General features: G+C 42.0%; 1 protein-coding gene across 4 annotated transcripts in view; it reads right to left on the bottom strand.

Moving 5' to 3' along the window:
* Window positions 1-15,688, bottom strand: part of TP53BP2 (tumor protein p53 binding protein 2) — a 52,742-nt gene that overhangs the window by 21,069 nt on the left and 15,985 nt on the right. For 3 of the 4 annotated variants that reach the window (XM_038131583.1, XM_038131584.1, XM_038131585.1), the window contains exons 2-5: window positions 10,866-11,013; window positions 4,971-5,084; window positions 3,383-3,462; window positions 1,460-1,561 (exon numbers count right to left, since the gene is read on the bottom strand). In XM_038131583.1, coding sequence (XP_037987511.1) covers window positions 1,460-1,561; window positions 3,383-3,462; window positions 4,971-5,084; window positions 10,866-11,013 — 444 coding nt within the window. Of the gene's footprint in view, window positions 1-1,459; window positions 1,562-2,981; window positions 3,354-3,382; window positions 3,463-4,970; window positions 5,085-10,865; window positions 11,014-15,688 lie in introns of those variants that run through there. The other variant, XM_038131586.1, reaches the window with a different exon arrangement.

Raw genomic sequence — 15,688 nt, 5'->3', positions numbered from 1 at the left:
AAGTGTATTTTTCCTCCCTCAGAATCTATTTTTAATATTGTATCTGATTTCAGAAGGCAGGAAAGAGGCAATGGAAAGTCACTCTGAAGAGGCACCTAGGAAAGCAACTTTGTTCCAGGCAGGCACTGAAATGAAAAATCCTACCAGTGGGACACCCACAGGGCTAACTCTTCTTCAAACACCTACCCAATGGGTAGCTATCCACACTCAAACTCCTATTTTTATTTTTAAATCATTTACAGTAAAAATAGTGCTCCCATTTCTTGTGACTACAGCATAATTTATAAGACCAGGGTGTACTGCCATCACCTGTGAGTGAAACAGAAGCTGTGAAAGTTTAGGCTCCTCATATACAAACACATCTCAGCTGGAACTGAGAAGAGGGCAAAATTCTTTGGCCAATTAAACATGGCAGTGTGGATATTAATTGTGCTGCTACATTTCAGATGAAACTTCTCATCACTTGGTTGATTGGCCAATTTCCTGCATCATAGTTGCACCTGTTCTTACCACAAGCAGAAAAAGTTTTATTGGCTATTTTGACAGGCCATAACATCACTCAGCAGGTGCTGCAGAACTATTAGAAAGACATGGCTTGAAGAATTTCCCTGAGATACAACTATTGAGGGCCAAGGGAACTGAACAAGGTACTAAACATACACAAGAGCTGATCTCAAAGGGAGAGGGAGAGAGGGTGTGTGACACAGGAAAAGTACTGACAGCAGATGCTCAGAGCAGCTTTCTACCCCAGCAAAGCACATTCTGAAATCCATGGGAGCACCCACCCAGACAGATGAGCCCTCTTGAAGACAGGCTCACATTTCACAATGCTCTGCCAAAAGCAGCATTTTCTGTTCCGTTTTCAAGAGTAATGTGTACCAACAACACTGAAGCAAAACAAGAGCTCTGTGCCACCATTCTGCAGATACATTCAGAGTATTTTTTCCCCTACACAATTCAGGAGCACCCTGTGTGCTTCCATTAGCTTTTCTGTTATTGTTCTGTAAGCATTTTATAAATCACAGTCCCAGGTTATTTTGTCACATACAAGACATCTCTTCCAGCCAAGCTGCCCCAGAAAACCAGGCATGCTGAACTCTTATCAGGAGAAGGCAAGATAGCATGACAGGACAGCAGAGACAAAAGCATTGTTCAGTGATCAAACTGGTGAATTGCTGGTCACAAATAGAGCTGACAGAGCCACCAGGATGAATGACAATATATAAATGTTATGCGCCCTATCCTTTCAGTAAGTTAAATGGTCACTTCTATCACTGGCATTATTTGTATGTTTTACAACTGGATATTTGCATACATTGACTTTCAAATTTAAAAACAGGCAGCCAAAGAAAAGGAGCCCTCTGTTTAGAAGGGGTGAATAAACCCCAATCCTCCCTCCACTTCACATGACTCTTACTACCTTTGCTTCTGGCTGTAAACACTCTAATCCCAAACTCACCTTGTTAGCCAGCATTTGTTGTTGAGCCTCAATTTGTTGCTGTTGGCGTGATGCCATTTCCTGAAGTTCAGCCAGTGTCATATCCATCCTTGGTGCACTTACCTGTCAAAGAAAACCCAAAGCATGCTAAGTCTAGAATTTTTGATTTGGCTAGCACTTAATAGAGCTACTGCGGAAAAGTATGATAAAAGTCTTTCCAAAAAAACTGAATAGCCAATAAAATAATTGGAGAGACACAGTATCTTCTTATGGTAAAACAAATAATTGTAAGCTCATACACATGTGTAGCCCAATCCAACAACTCACAGAAAATGACAACTTTGGGAACATTAATGTTTCTAGCAGCAAAATCCCAGCAGCATTTCAAAGAGGCATTTCAGAGCCCTTTATAATTCAGCTCAGCATGAATCAGCTTTGACTGAGCCCAGAATGCTCAGCGTGTGGCAGCATGGATCTGTGCTCGTAGGTGTATCACTACAATTTGAAGCACTTCCACGTAAGCTGAAGAAAAGAGAAAGTTTAAATATGGCTGGGCAGGAGGGAAAACACCACTCTCAAAGACAGCACTGCTATTGGTTGTCTGTTCAGGTATTTCCTGAGTCTAGATTCAATCTTACATCCATATAATTATGGAGCAAGAGTGGTAGACAATGGATTCAATGCTGGAACAGTAACTGGTGTCAACTTGAAGTCTGGAGTTAGGGATCTTTGACAAAACTGCAAGGAAAAAAAACCCCAAACTGAAGTAACATGAGAAAAGAACTCTGATAAGAGGAGAGAAGGGGAAGTATGGTGCATTTGTGGCTCTGAGATCAACTGCACAAGTCCTTCCACACACCCTGCCACCCAGAAACTGGATACTTAGAGCACATCTGAGCATCTCCTCACCTAAAGTTTGTTTTCTCTTACACCCAGATGACACTGAATTCCACAAACCCCACAGGGTGCCAACAGTATTAGTTAATATTATTAACAGTATTAAACAGCTTATATATGGATGAGCAAAGACCATGGGAGCCTGCATTTTAAAAGCATTCCCATCAATCTCAGGCAGGGAGAGGGAGGTGTATTCCCTCATCATCCCCACAAGACAGCTCCCCCAGTGTAACAAGGCCATCAGTGTGAGGGCAAAGCACAGAGCCATTGTTTATATTAATATGTTCCCAAACTCAGAAAAAACAGATAAGCAGTGCAGCTGACAAACTCTGTGCCCACACAGGAGCTTGCTACTTGGCAACTACTTTTTACTACAGTATGCAAAGTATTTATATATATATATGTATATGAATATCAACTGCCTTTGTCTCACCCCAGTTCATGGACCAAAAAAGGACTATAGTTGGTTGACCTTGGCTGAATTCCAGGTGGCCACCAAGCTGCTCTACCACTCCCCTTCCCAGGAGGACAGGGCAGAGAGAATAAGCTGGAAAACAACTCCTAGGTTGAGAAAAGGCAGTTTACTAAAACAAAGGCAAAAAAGTTTGTTCAAGCAAGCAAGGACAAAAATCAGCTTATTCTCTACCTATCAGAGAGCGATGTCCAGCCACTTCCCAGGAACCAGGGTTTCAGCACAGGAAGCAGTTGCTCCAGGAGGCAAATGTTGTAAAATAACAAATGTTCCCCTGTTCCTCCTCCTTCCCTTGGCCTTTGTACCTCAGCTGACGCCACACGCCAGGGAATATCCCTATGGTCACTTTGGGTCAGCTGGTCTAGATGTGTCCCCTCCCAGGACCCTGCCCACTGCCAGCCCCTTGATGTGGGGGGAATGTTGAGACAGTGCTGATGCTGTGCCAGCCCTGCTCAGCAGCAGCCAAAATTCTGGAGTGTTATCAGCACCCTTCTGGCTGCCAATGCAAAGCACAGCACTGGGAGGGCTGCTGTGGGAAAATGAACTCCAGCTCAGCCATTGCATCCAGCACTTACCCCATTTTCTATTCTTCGATCACCAGGCACCTTCACACCATTTCTTTTGAAGGCTGGATCTTGAGACCTTTGTCCAGGCCCTAGACAGAAACAGTCAAAGATGATAAGTAATATAAGATTTTGCTTATCCTTTTAGACATAGCTTTCAGTACAAAAGGAGAATCAGAATAATCATTATAGTGTAGAATCCGAGCACCTATTCTTATGTGTTTCCTACCAAGATGAATTTATGTGATGACACAACACATTTTCTGAGAAGATTTCTGTTCAATGTCAACTTTTATTTTAAAGTATATCTCTGTTCCAAAATACAGACAAACAAAACCAGCTTAACCAATAGTAGGCTATTCCAGTATTTATCCAGTGGCAAGCAGGCAGTCAGCCCCTACTAAATGTGCATTACAGATGCACAGTTTAAAAAACACTTTTTTTTTTTCTTCTTCCTGGCAGTCATTGTGTCAGTAAAGATGCTGCTTAACTAGAATCCTACTTTATTCCCGTCTAATCATGTGCAAATAGTGCTCAGATGCCCAATACCAATCTCACTGATTTCCCTGTAGAACATAAGTGTACTACAGGACAAAGCCATGCCTGTTACCTTCTTGCCCATTTGATTCCTATTTCAAGACCTTATTTCTGTGAGACTAATTCAGAGTTCAAATACACTGCTTAGCAATACTGTGGCAAATCAAATGACAATAATCCTAATGCTACAAGCACCCTGGACTTGAAAAAATACATTTTGACAACTAAACTGCTCTGTAAGCTCCTCAGCAGGTAGAAATGGCACAGCTTTAGCTTTTCATGCACTCATTCTATCACCAGTACGCATTTCAAATACTGAGATACAGTCAGACATCTAAAATATGCTGGGTAAAATGCCACTTAACAAATTCAGTATTTCCAACACTGAGGAATACTACCAAGGATGAAAACAGAAAAGGGGGAGGAAGAAGAATCTGGTAGATTGATTTAAAGGTAAAAGTGAAAGATTTTACCGAAGAGATGAATGTGGGATACACAGAAAACCCCAGAAAAGCTGAAAGTAATTTCCTTTACAGGTTTCACATTTCAATTTGCAATGAGAATTATATTCTCAGAGAACTTCACCAGGCAGCTCATTTAATGATATTTCTAAAACTAACATAAATGTGTAGGAGAAACTTTGAAGAGCTCTATCTTTGCCCAGTATACCAAGTTTATCACCCTGGTAAAGTATTATCCAGGTGAATAATGACCCAAATCATAGAGTACATTACTGGGCAACAGTTTGGTTACTATATTTAAAAGAAGAGATCACCACAGATTTCAAGATATTTTGCTGAAGAAAATATATTTAACACAGTATGCCCTTGAATGGTTTGGTGATAACCAGCTCTAGAAAACCTGCAGAAATTTCAATTGGGATTTACAATTCCCAGATATAGCAAGGGAAGATGAAGCCTTTACAAAGACTAGGAAAAAAAAAAAAAAGGCTGCAGCACCTACTGGCTATGAACATTAATAAATAACACACACAAACTGTTTCCTTAACCTTGAAGAATGAAACAGAACTTGAACAAATGAGCCAGCGGAGATCAACACCTACCAGCTTCCCGGCAGGGAGAGCGTTCGTGGCGGAGAAAGAAACGCACCTCGCTCCTCTGCATTCCAAACCTCTGCAGAACATCCAGCATCCGCTCGTTATCGGCTATGGCGCGCTCTGAAAAGGTAAAAAACAGCGTGTCACATTCACATTCTCTGAAAAATCCCTTCGCCCAGGACTTCTCCTGAAAAGCTGAGAAGCCTCAGAGAAAAAGGAAAACATTTCCTATCTCATTTGCTTCTCCTGTGTTGGGCTCAAGTGGAATGTGTTTGGAGATTGTTCACCCACAGGTGATTGTTCCATTGGTTTCATGTGAATTGTTTTGACTCATTGGCCAGTCAGGGCCAAGCTGTGTCAGGGCTCTGGAAAGAGTCACAAGTTTTCTTTATTATCTTTTTAGCCTTCTGTAAGTATCCTTTCTGTATTCTTTAGTATAGTTTAGTTTAGTATTCCTTAATATAATATAGTATAATAAAATAATAAATTAGCCTTCTGAGAACAGGGAGTCAGATGCATCGTTCCTTCCTTCATCTGGGGAGCAACCCAAATACAATAACAGTAAACTGGTACATCCCACCATAGCTTGGGCCCACACCAAACCAAAAATATCAGTCCATCTTTCACCTGGACACTGGGAGTGCACAGGTGTAGTGAGTGCACACAACACTTGCCCTCATCCAAGGGATTTTTACTTTTCTCTTAAGAAGCCACTGCATCGCTCCTTGCTTCTGAAACTAAACCAACACCTCTGAATAGCAGTCCTGGAGAAATCCACCCCTGAAGGGAAAAGCTGAGGCACTGCCACAGCCTGAAGGAAAACAAACAGGAATTTAGAGCTTTCAGTTGTAGTGTCCTCATTTTGTATGTGCACATCACCTTACCCACTCACCAGCGCAGGAAATGTGCTGTTGTACCTTTCACTCCTCTTCTGTGGCACCTCAGACAAACTCATCCCTTAGTCACTCCCACCCCCTCCTCAAGGGCACTGCTGCCACCATTCCTACAGGGACTCATTTACTTCCTAATTCCAACGAGAACGAAGGGAGATGCAAAGATAAATTCTCAGGGAAGAGGAATTCTTTTCTTAACGCTGGATGGCAGCCCTTGCATTCAAGCTCAGGCAGGAGCACTCAGCAGCCTGGAGAGGCTCTTGGCAGTACCCAGCAGGCCTGATCCTCAGCTGCTGTCACTTCAAGTGTTCTCCCACAGCTCCTGTCAGACACAGATCCAGCTCATTGTCTTGGACAGCACATTTCATGAACTTCACATGAGATGCATTTTGAAAGCCCTATTTCTGATAAACCTTGAAAAGCTGAACTACTTTGGATTCACAGCTCAAAGCAAAAAAAGGATCAGACAGTGAAAAGTGAGCCCAGTAAGAACTTGCCATTTCCTTTCAAATAACTGTGATGAAAAAGTTACATGCACAAATTCCACTGAATTTCTTTTCCTGCTTTTATCCCCAAGCTCAGGTTTCAGTCATATAAGTAATTTTGAAGCCTTACTTGCTGCCTTTTGATAATAGAAAATGCCAGTGTGAGTCTAAATCTACCACTTACTCCTCCCTTTCTGTACCCTTACCATTCCTTAAAAATTTACATTTATCACAACCAGGCACTCACAGCCACCATATAACTAGAATTACTTATTGGCCTCTAAATCTTTACATAAAAGCAGTTTCTTTTGTTATTCTAGACATTTTACCATAAATTTTTCTGCCTGATTTAAATGTGATGGCAACAGTGTGGTCAATATATCACAGTAGTGAATTTACATAGCCAGGATACTGTCACAGTATCTTCTAACAGCACTGGGGCTCATGATGATGTTGGACCCATTTGTGCTGGATGCCAGACAAGCAGAAAATACTGTTCCTGGCCTGAGAAATGAGACAAGCAGACAAAGAATGAAATTAAATACCACCATTTTTGCACCAGTTTCATTTTTCCTGACATTGCTTTTGTTGGCAGTTTCCTTTCATTTTTTTAAGTAAGGGAGGGGAAAGATAGAGAAAAGAAATCAGAGTAGTTCATTCATATTCAATAAAGTCTTTCAAAAAGTCACTGTCTTAATACGAAATCATCTTTCAAGCAGGAAAAATTGTTGGCGTTAAGTATAAATGTTTTCAGTACCATTAAAAAAGGAGCTGCTAACATGTTTTCAGTATGTGAAAAGCTCTTTTCAACATAAAAGTGTTTCTTTAAATGAAAATGCTGCAGCTGTGCTCAAGCAATCTAGGAAGGAGAATTTCTGGAGTCACTGTCAAAAGAGATTAGCTTTACAGAATAAGCAAGTAGGTCACTGTTACAGAAAAAGCCGTCTCTTGGCGGTGACTTGTCTAGACAGCAAAAAACGTTCCTCATCTGCTAAACCTTAATTCAAGGAAAAAAAAGGAAAAAGACCACAACAACAACAAAAAAATCAACAGCAACACTGGCAGATTTTTGTTTTAAAGGCTATACAGCAGGCTTATGAGGCAGATTTCTAGCAGCTCAGCAATACTTCAGCTGAAACTCTATAATCAAGGGAGATGCCCTTTACACAAGGATTCTGTCAATACCACTCACTGGCTTCAAAGGAAGGTCATAGAGATTTTCAAATACCAAACAAATATATATTTGGAAAGCTCAAGAAGAATGGACAATCAGTTTTCTTTTTTTTTTTTTTTTTTTCCCTATCTGTCTCACAGAGAAAAAAAAAATATCTTTATACATGCACTCTTTTTGACTGCTTTCCACAGCAGGCAAGGTAACAGCCTAACAGAATTCTGACAATAATAGGAAGGTCAAGAAATTTTGCCTTGATATTCACCAAATTTCAAGCAAAACTAGGAGGACAGGGAGAGTAGTAAACTTGCCCCCTTCAGGGAGCAGAGTGCCCCAAGCACACTTGCAGCAATCTTTCAAAGTAGGCTTAATAAGGTCTGACAATAGAAGCTAAAATTCCTGAGCAGGTGTCAGAAAGAGAAATAAATAAGTGATGTAAGAAGGATCCAAATAATTGAAGTCTGAGAAGTCATTTTCCAACACACATCTTTTGTTTCTACCCCCAGAGGTTAGCTGTCCTGCACCATGTTTGTTTTAAAGCAGTTGAATTTGTTCAGTGTAATATGCAAACAAAACAGAAATCGTGGCTAATCCCGGCAGAACAAGATGGAAAACTTTGCTGACATCGAAAATGAGATTAGCAAAAAGCTAAAAGTATTTCTCTCCCCCACTGCCTCCTCCCCTCACAAAAAAAAAAATCCAGAATATACGTGAAAACATCTCGCAAATGTTTGTTGCTGGATGCTACACAGATGCTTAAGACATATTTCATCCAAAGCAACATGCACAAATGCAGTACTCAAATCTTTTAATGCTGTTGAGATAACTGCATTTTTGCTAACAAGTACAACTGGGAACTGCATTTGGAACTCCAGCAAGGCCAGCTCCCGAGCCCTGCCCTTGGGTCACAACAACTCCAAACAGTGCTGCTGGCTGGTGCCAGTGTGGCTGGAAAGCTGCCCAGTGGAAAAGGACCTGGGGGTGCTGGTCAGCAGCAGCTGAACGTGAGCCAGCGTGTCCAAGCAGGCCACTGACACGCTGGCCTGTGTCAGCAATAACGAGGGCAGCAGGAGCAGGGCAGTGATTGTCCTCCTGTGCTCAGCACTGCTGAGGTCACACCTCCAATTCTGGGCTGTCACCGCAAGAAGGACATGGAGGTGCTGGAGAGAGTCCAGAGAAGGGCCATGAAGCTGAGGAAGGGTCTGGAGAATGAGTCTGGTGACGAGCAGCTGAGGGAGCTGGGGTTGTTCAGCCTGGAGAAGAGAAGGCTCAGGGGTGACCTTATCACTCTCTACAGCTCCCTGAAAGGAGCTTGCAGCCAGGTGGGGGTCAGCCTCTTCTCTCAGGTAACAAGTGACACAACAAGAGGAAACAGCCTCAAACTGCACCAGGGGAGGTTAAAGTTGGACACCAGGGAGGATTTCTTCACTTGAAGGTTGGTTAAGCATTTGAACAGGCTTCCCACGGAGGTGGTGGAGTCACCACCCCGGAAATGTTCAGGAGACAACTGGACATAGCACTTAGTGCCATGGTCTAGTTGGCATAGTGGTGTTCAGGCAAAGGCTGAGCTCAATGATCTTGTCAAGGTTTTCACTGTAAAAATGGATGAAACTTTTTTTGTCTTAGATATCTGTTCTTGTGTGTCTCATAATGCCTCTGCAAAGACTAATCTCAGGAAAAATTCTCTGCTTCACTTTATGTTTCTGTATCCAGATTTTCTTACAGCCTCTCCCAGCAGAGAGGCTGATAATTCGATGGTATAGATAAAACACCACATACTTTATTGTCCCACTCACACAGAAGTTCACTTTTCAGCTTAACCAGAACACTTGGGCACCAAGTACTGGCAGACTTCACTTGCCTCTTCCTATAGGTGCTCTCCTTTGATTCAGGATGATGTCCCTGCCCTTTACAGCAAACACTACATCATCATCTCAAAAGCCAAGCAAGAATCCAGGTTCAGGAAAATGAGAGGAGCTGCCCACTCTAGCACAGCCCCAACTTCGGTACCAACAGGAGAACCCTGAACCTCACCACAACCATTTGTGCTCTTTAACAGGGTGTGGGCATTAAGGCTAACTATAAATTCAGTCATTTTACCTAAACCTTTATTTTACTTCTCTTTCACTGCAGACTTCAGTACTGTGTAGATTTAGACAAAGATGTACAATCAAAACACATTCCTAGAAGACCTCTTTCCATGATGAATTGTTGATTTTATTTTATTATCATTGATGAAGCAAAGCTTCTTTATTTCTAAGGAGAAGAAAAAAATTCTGCTCCATTTTTTAGACTTAGAAATATTAGAAACATTACATCTCTGTCAGAAGCAAGTAAATATCAAGAGACAACTCAGGTATCTCATAGCATTAAACAAACATCCATCTCACCAAAGACTTCTTTTAACAGATGTGAGCCTGAGGTAACAGCAGAGGAAGAGAGAAATGTAAGCCCTTATCATCTGATTCTTTTATAATCATGTTGCAGCATCTCAAAAAGGTTGGCTTAGACATAATTATTTTTCATTTCTCAAAATCCTGCCAGGGATTCACCTATCTTATGCCTCTGGATGGCTCCCAGTATCCAATGAGCACCATGGAGACAGGAGATAGTCCAGAGCCCTTTCCCATTTAAGCCATAAGACATTAGTAATATTTTATGGTTTATTTGTTGATATATTCTCCAGTTCCAATGAAGCACAGCAAGTTTGGGAGATCTGAACTCCCAAGATCAGAAGAACATAGAAAAAGAAAAAAGTTACAATGAGCCACATGCACAAACCCTTTTTCCACAGGCTTGAAAGGACAGTCAGAAGTCCTCCCTGTCACCCACTTTCCTTAGAGCACTTCACACCAGGTAACTCCCACTACTTCTGCTAACACACTCCTTCCCATCCATACTCAATGCAATTAGTAACACTGAAGGTGTCATCAGAAAAAGGAAGCTTTATTTTGCCACTGCAAGTGAAAATGGCTGCGGGGTTCAAGAAATTATTTTGAAGTAGCCACAGAACTCCCAATACTTAGTACCTCAAAACCCCCATAAAGGCTGCTGGGATCCCACTGTGGGGAGGAGGAGGAAGAGAAAAATACTCTCTCACACCCCTCAGACTCATCTGAGTCACAGAAGGGCTGCACAGACACAGAAACATCTGCACGTTCAAGTTCCCTTTTGCTTTTCACTCAGTTTTGCACGTGCGAGCCTTCTTGCAGGTGGGTAATCACACAGCCAGTCTGATGAAGAAACCAATGAAATGGTCATGCAGAAACTCTCTGGGACAGCACCACATCTGTCAGGTTTCCATGTGCCACCTTCTCAGGAGCAGAGTTCACCAGCTGCCAGCCTGACTTACCTGAGCCACACCACACCTCAGCCAGGTGGCACTCGCTCTCCCCAGGCTCCTTGCACAGCTCCACCACATCTCTGCAGGTTGTCTCGGGGGTGACTGGCACCTCTGTGAAGTGCTGCTCGTTGTTACTGAGGTACACGGTCAGAAACATCTGCAGGAGACAAAGGCAACAGCACAGGGTCACTTTCCAACACAAAGGCAGGCTGCACCTTGGAGTCAACAACCTGCTGTTAAATGCATTCTTTCCCACACAGATAACATCTTATCAACTACACCGAGTACAATTTTCTAAACAACCCCGAATTTCTTTAAGGTATAAGCAGAAGAGATGCTGCAGAAGTAATCCCCTGCTCAACTAAATTACATTGCTGGAGGATTACTCAATTTTAAATTTTTAAATCTGGACCTGGTGCTCCTTCCTTCCCTCTTCAGGTGATGTGTCAGAACTCCTCCCACCTTACTAGGTGTGTACATATCCTGCAATCATTTGACACAGCAGGAGAAACAGTCAACTAGAGCTCAGCAGGAGTGAAAAACAATGGTAATTACATCTGGTATAAAAAACCACCAGAGTTTACCACAGAGCTAGTGAAGTGGAAACACAATCTGCATTTCTGTAACGCATTTCATAGAAAGGTTCCTAGAAACACAAGTCAGCTTGCTGTGCTTTAGTATCAGCCTGAATACAAGGTCACCCCCAAACGCCATTCCCAGAAAACCAAGGATATTTTACTCAGCTTCCTCTTCACAGCTGGAGAAGGCTCCTTGATCTTTGGTTTTTCTGTTTCTACACACCACACAGATGTTCTTGCTCGTGTCTCTCCTGCCACAACTACTAAATGAGCTCTCTAAAAAGTTAGTGGCCATATTTGATAGATAACATTGATGATTACTGCCTCTGAGCACCATCTAGCTACACACTATTAATATTAAACTGCTATCAAAGATTAGCTGCTAGCTAAAAATTAATGTCAGTTCTCTTGAGACCAATTCTCAACTTCAGTCTCTACTGGCTGTTACTCACACGGCCTCCAGCAAGGCAAAAATCAGTCAAATATCTCCAGAAAGCAATTGCTCCACTAAGCATTTCAAGCAACAGCAACCTAGACAATGCAGGAGTTTTTATACAGATGGAAAAGGTGCTTTCTCAAGAAAAGACAAATCCTTGCCTGTTCTCATTTCTAAAGGGTGAAGGGGATACACATCCTTAGGAGCAACAGTTCAAAAGGTCAAAGAGGAGGAAAAGGAGGTCAAATCAAACAAGGGGGGACAGGTATAAAAACCCTTCTAAATGAATTTAAATAATCATTTTTAAAAAGCAACAAAACCATTACCACATACATATCTTTGTGGTTTTGTGTAAATACTGTGGAGTTAGAGGTTTTTATGCCTTTGCAAAGAGAAATTTAGCCCCATCTGTTTCACAGCTTTAGGAACCCGCTGTTGGGGATTCTCAGGGAATACAAGCGTGCACATGCACATTCCTGATGTCTCCAAAGCCTTTCCAGGGCTCTTTTGAGTGCCAAGATGCCCTTCAACCCTACACGAGAGACTGCCTTTCCTCTTTAAAAGCTTTTGTCAAAAACACTCCAGACTCTGGACATCTTGTTACACAGATTGCAAGTATTTGGTCCACTCCTGGCAGTGTAAACATTTGCAAACAGTGTTTTTTGGGCCTTGGCACTACACCAAGAACACAGAATTTCTGACCACTGGTTTTGGCCAGCTCCCCAAGACAAGGGTTTCTGATCAATTCCTGAACACCTTCTACAAATATTCACAGAGAGGAAAAAGCCTGCTGAAAGCAAGCTCGAAACTGCCTGATGGCTACATTCCCCCACCCATTTCCTTGTCACTTTATGGGAGGGAAAAAAACCCCAAGAAATCAACAAGAAAACCAAACAAAAAAGCCAATCTTGGAGCTTGTAAGGAGAGAAACTAGGAGAGAGAATGTGGAGGTAGGTAAGATCAGTTTATCTCACACTTATTATATAGCGAAGATGAGCACAATGGGTTCTGCTGTTGACAGCACAAGGAGGTAGTGACCTAAATTAAGGGACAAAGCTTTCCAAGCAGGAACTCTGACACTTGGCTTTAATCTTTTGTCACAGAACATGCTACCTTTCAGATGCAGTGTCTGACTCCCCTAGAGAAGCCTGGCAGTGAAGGATGTCAGGTGCAGCCAGGTAAGAATATCTCTTAATCACAATTACTGGGGCAGAAAAGTATAAAATAAAAAAGAAATTCCCAAATAGATTTACAGCAGGGTTATGGAGGTGTGTAAAACATATCAACCTTTCACATTTAATGCTGTACAACCTTGTATTCAAAACAGGAATGCCATTCAGAAATGGCACAGGCTGTGTGTCTGCAATAACATTTGTTAATTTAAAAGATGAGCTCACAGATGGGAATTAAGAGAAAATCATACAAACCATGGCATTATACACAAAGCAGACCTAATTTGACCCTAGCTAGGCTGTTCACTCTTCAGTGTGCCTGTCTATATCCAGTTGTTAATCCTTAGGATTTGGCAATACAGACAACTACACAGGAAGGATCACGAGTTGCCATTTCCATCCACAATGCTCAGGGATAATTACTAATACATTAAGCCAAGAGCACTCAAACCTGCTGTGTGGGGGCCATTGCTGGGACTTGGGAGTGTCTGCATTACCTCTAGCCCACATACTCTAGGAACTAAGGAAAGGAAAAGCAACCAAACTGCAAACCCCCTAAAAAACATACCTTCAAGTCCTTAGAGTCTAAAGCAACCAAAATGTTATGATACTGATGTTATCTCATCCTGCTTCCCTTCAGCTCCAGGGGCAATGCTGAGATGATCAAGTCCCGTAAGTTAGTTGTGCTACTCTCGCACCAAATGGTGTCACATTTGTCACCAGCACTGCCTGCTCACCTGCAAGGCCTCCTGGGGTACCCTGCTGCCCACCTGGGCACACTGGAGCCTAGGGCAAGCTGACCAGAGAGCATCCATCACAGAGATGCCTCTTCCCTGAGAGGAATGGGAAAGGTGAAGAAGCTGATGTGAACCCAACGCTTGCTGCAGCTTCTTGGTGCTGCTCGTCACCCTTGGTGGCTGCTGTGGCTGGCACCACCTCCAACTGGGATCCCCAGGACTCACTCCTGCTTCCCTCGGGAATGGTTCAACTGTGACATTCATTAATCACACCACCAGTTAATTTGTATCACTGTTTTATTGCTGTGTGGCAACAAGAAACAAAGGAAATGAGTGCTCTCAGGACAATTTGTTCACAAGCTGGAATCCTTACATCCACCTAGAGCACAAAACAGTTTCTGGCTCCTCCCTGAAACTGAAGATGTTAAGACAGTTGTATACAAACATCCAGCAATTTCCGAGGGGAAAAAAAAAACCCAACATGCAAAAAATTCTGCTTCAAACTAGGCATAAATGAAGCACTTGATTAAAAAAAAAAACAAAAGGAAGACGAATTTCAATCAGACCTTATATCTTTTTTAAAGATAGCATGAAAGCAATTACTGATGGCCTTGGATGAGGGTTTTTTCCTCCTTTATAGAAACTGAGTTTTATGAATGCCCAGCACACAGATCAAGCATTTTTGAACAGGACTCAGATCCCTGAAGTGAGGGCTAAACTAAAAGATTGCCCTCCCTTTTCCCAGCCCAAAACCATGCTCACTATAGGTACTGAAAAGCTTTAAAATATAAAAGCACTGCAGTACTTTGGCATAGTTGGGAGAAACCAGGGGTGTTGTGCATCTACTGAAGCAGTTCCTTTTTAAAATCACATCACAGATTCCAGCTGACTCTGCTCCACCTTAGAAAATAGAAGTTTGCAGTTATGGAGCCACCAAATGAGGCAGTTCGATCGGCTGCACCAAGGACATCAGAGGGAAGCACAAGGTCACACGAGCTACAGCAAGGGAGAGTTTTTGCAAGGAATGACTGCGGTTTTTGACCTACAGACAACTGGATGGAAAAGCAGAGAACTGAACATAAAGGACCTCGTGTCTCTAAAGAGCCTGCCACTTCAGTCACAAATATTAAAATAATTCACATTGGTGTGAAGCACAACTTTGAATATCCCCAGGTTGAAATGCATCATTTTGCTTCAACTCATATCATTTATGAATGAACTCCAGCTACAGCCACTAAGGCAGGATTGTGACACACCCAGGAACAGGAAGGGAGCTTAGTAAGAAAAGCAACCAAACAGAAGGACAGAAGAGGGCATCAATTATAGCAAATCATGGGCTATTTTATAATCCTCCATCTCTTTGCACATCAAACAGCCTTACCTTTGCCTGCAAATCTGACCCATTCATTGCTGAGCTCATCAACAGGATCATTTCATACAATTACACCAATATTAAATACAAAAGGTCTCCACATCTGCAAATACATTTTCAACTGGAAGTGAAATATTTAAGAATGGCTAGCTCTGTTAAAGTGCTAGGCTACGACCACACTATTTTAGCTCCTGCTTTGTTGCCATACAAAACAAAAATTTTAAAAAAAGTAATTTTTAAAAAAAATCCAAACCCAGAAGAAACCATTTCCAAAAACTAACCTGAGCAAACACATGTCTTATAATTCCCATCCATCCAATAAGATATCATTTCACATCAAAGGCCTTGAATCACTCTTCTCCTTAGATCAGAAGGCCTCAATTATTGATTACAGTGGGGGGAACAGAAATGCAATTTACTTTTCAGCTTTGATGGTGTTTCTGCAAGGATCAGACTTCTCTTATTCCTTAGTTATTATAAAGCTGATGTCACACATCTTTGGAATTAAAAGGGTGCTAAATTGGATACTTTCTAATT

Source organism: Motacilla alba, chromosome 3 (genome assembly GCF_015832195.1).
Source record: "Motacilla alba alba isolate MOTALB_02 chromosome 3, Motacilla_alba_V1.0_pri, whole genome shotgun sequence".
Classification (NCBI taxonomy): domain Eukaryota; kingdom Metazoa; phylum Chordata; class Aves; order Passeriformes; family Motacillidae; genus Motacilla; species Motacilla alba.
This window is presented reverse-complemented; position numbering and strand designations above follow the sequence as displayed.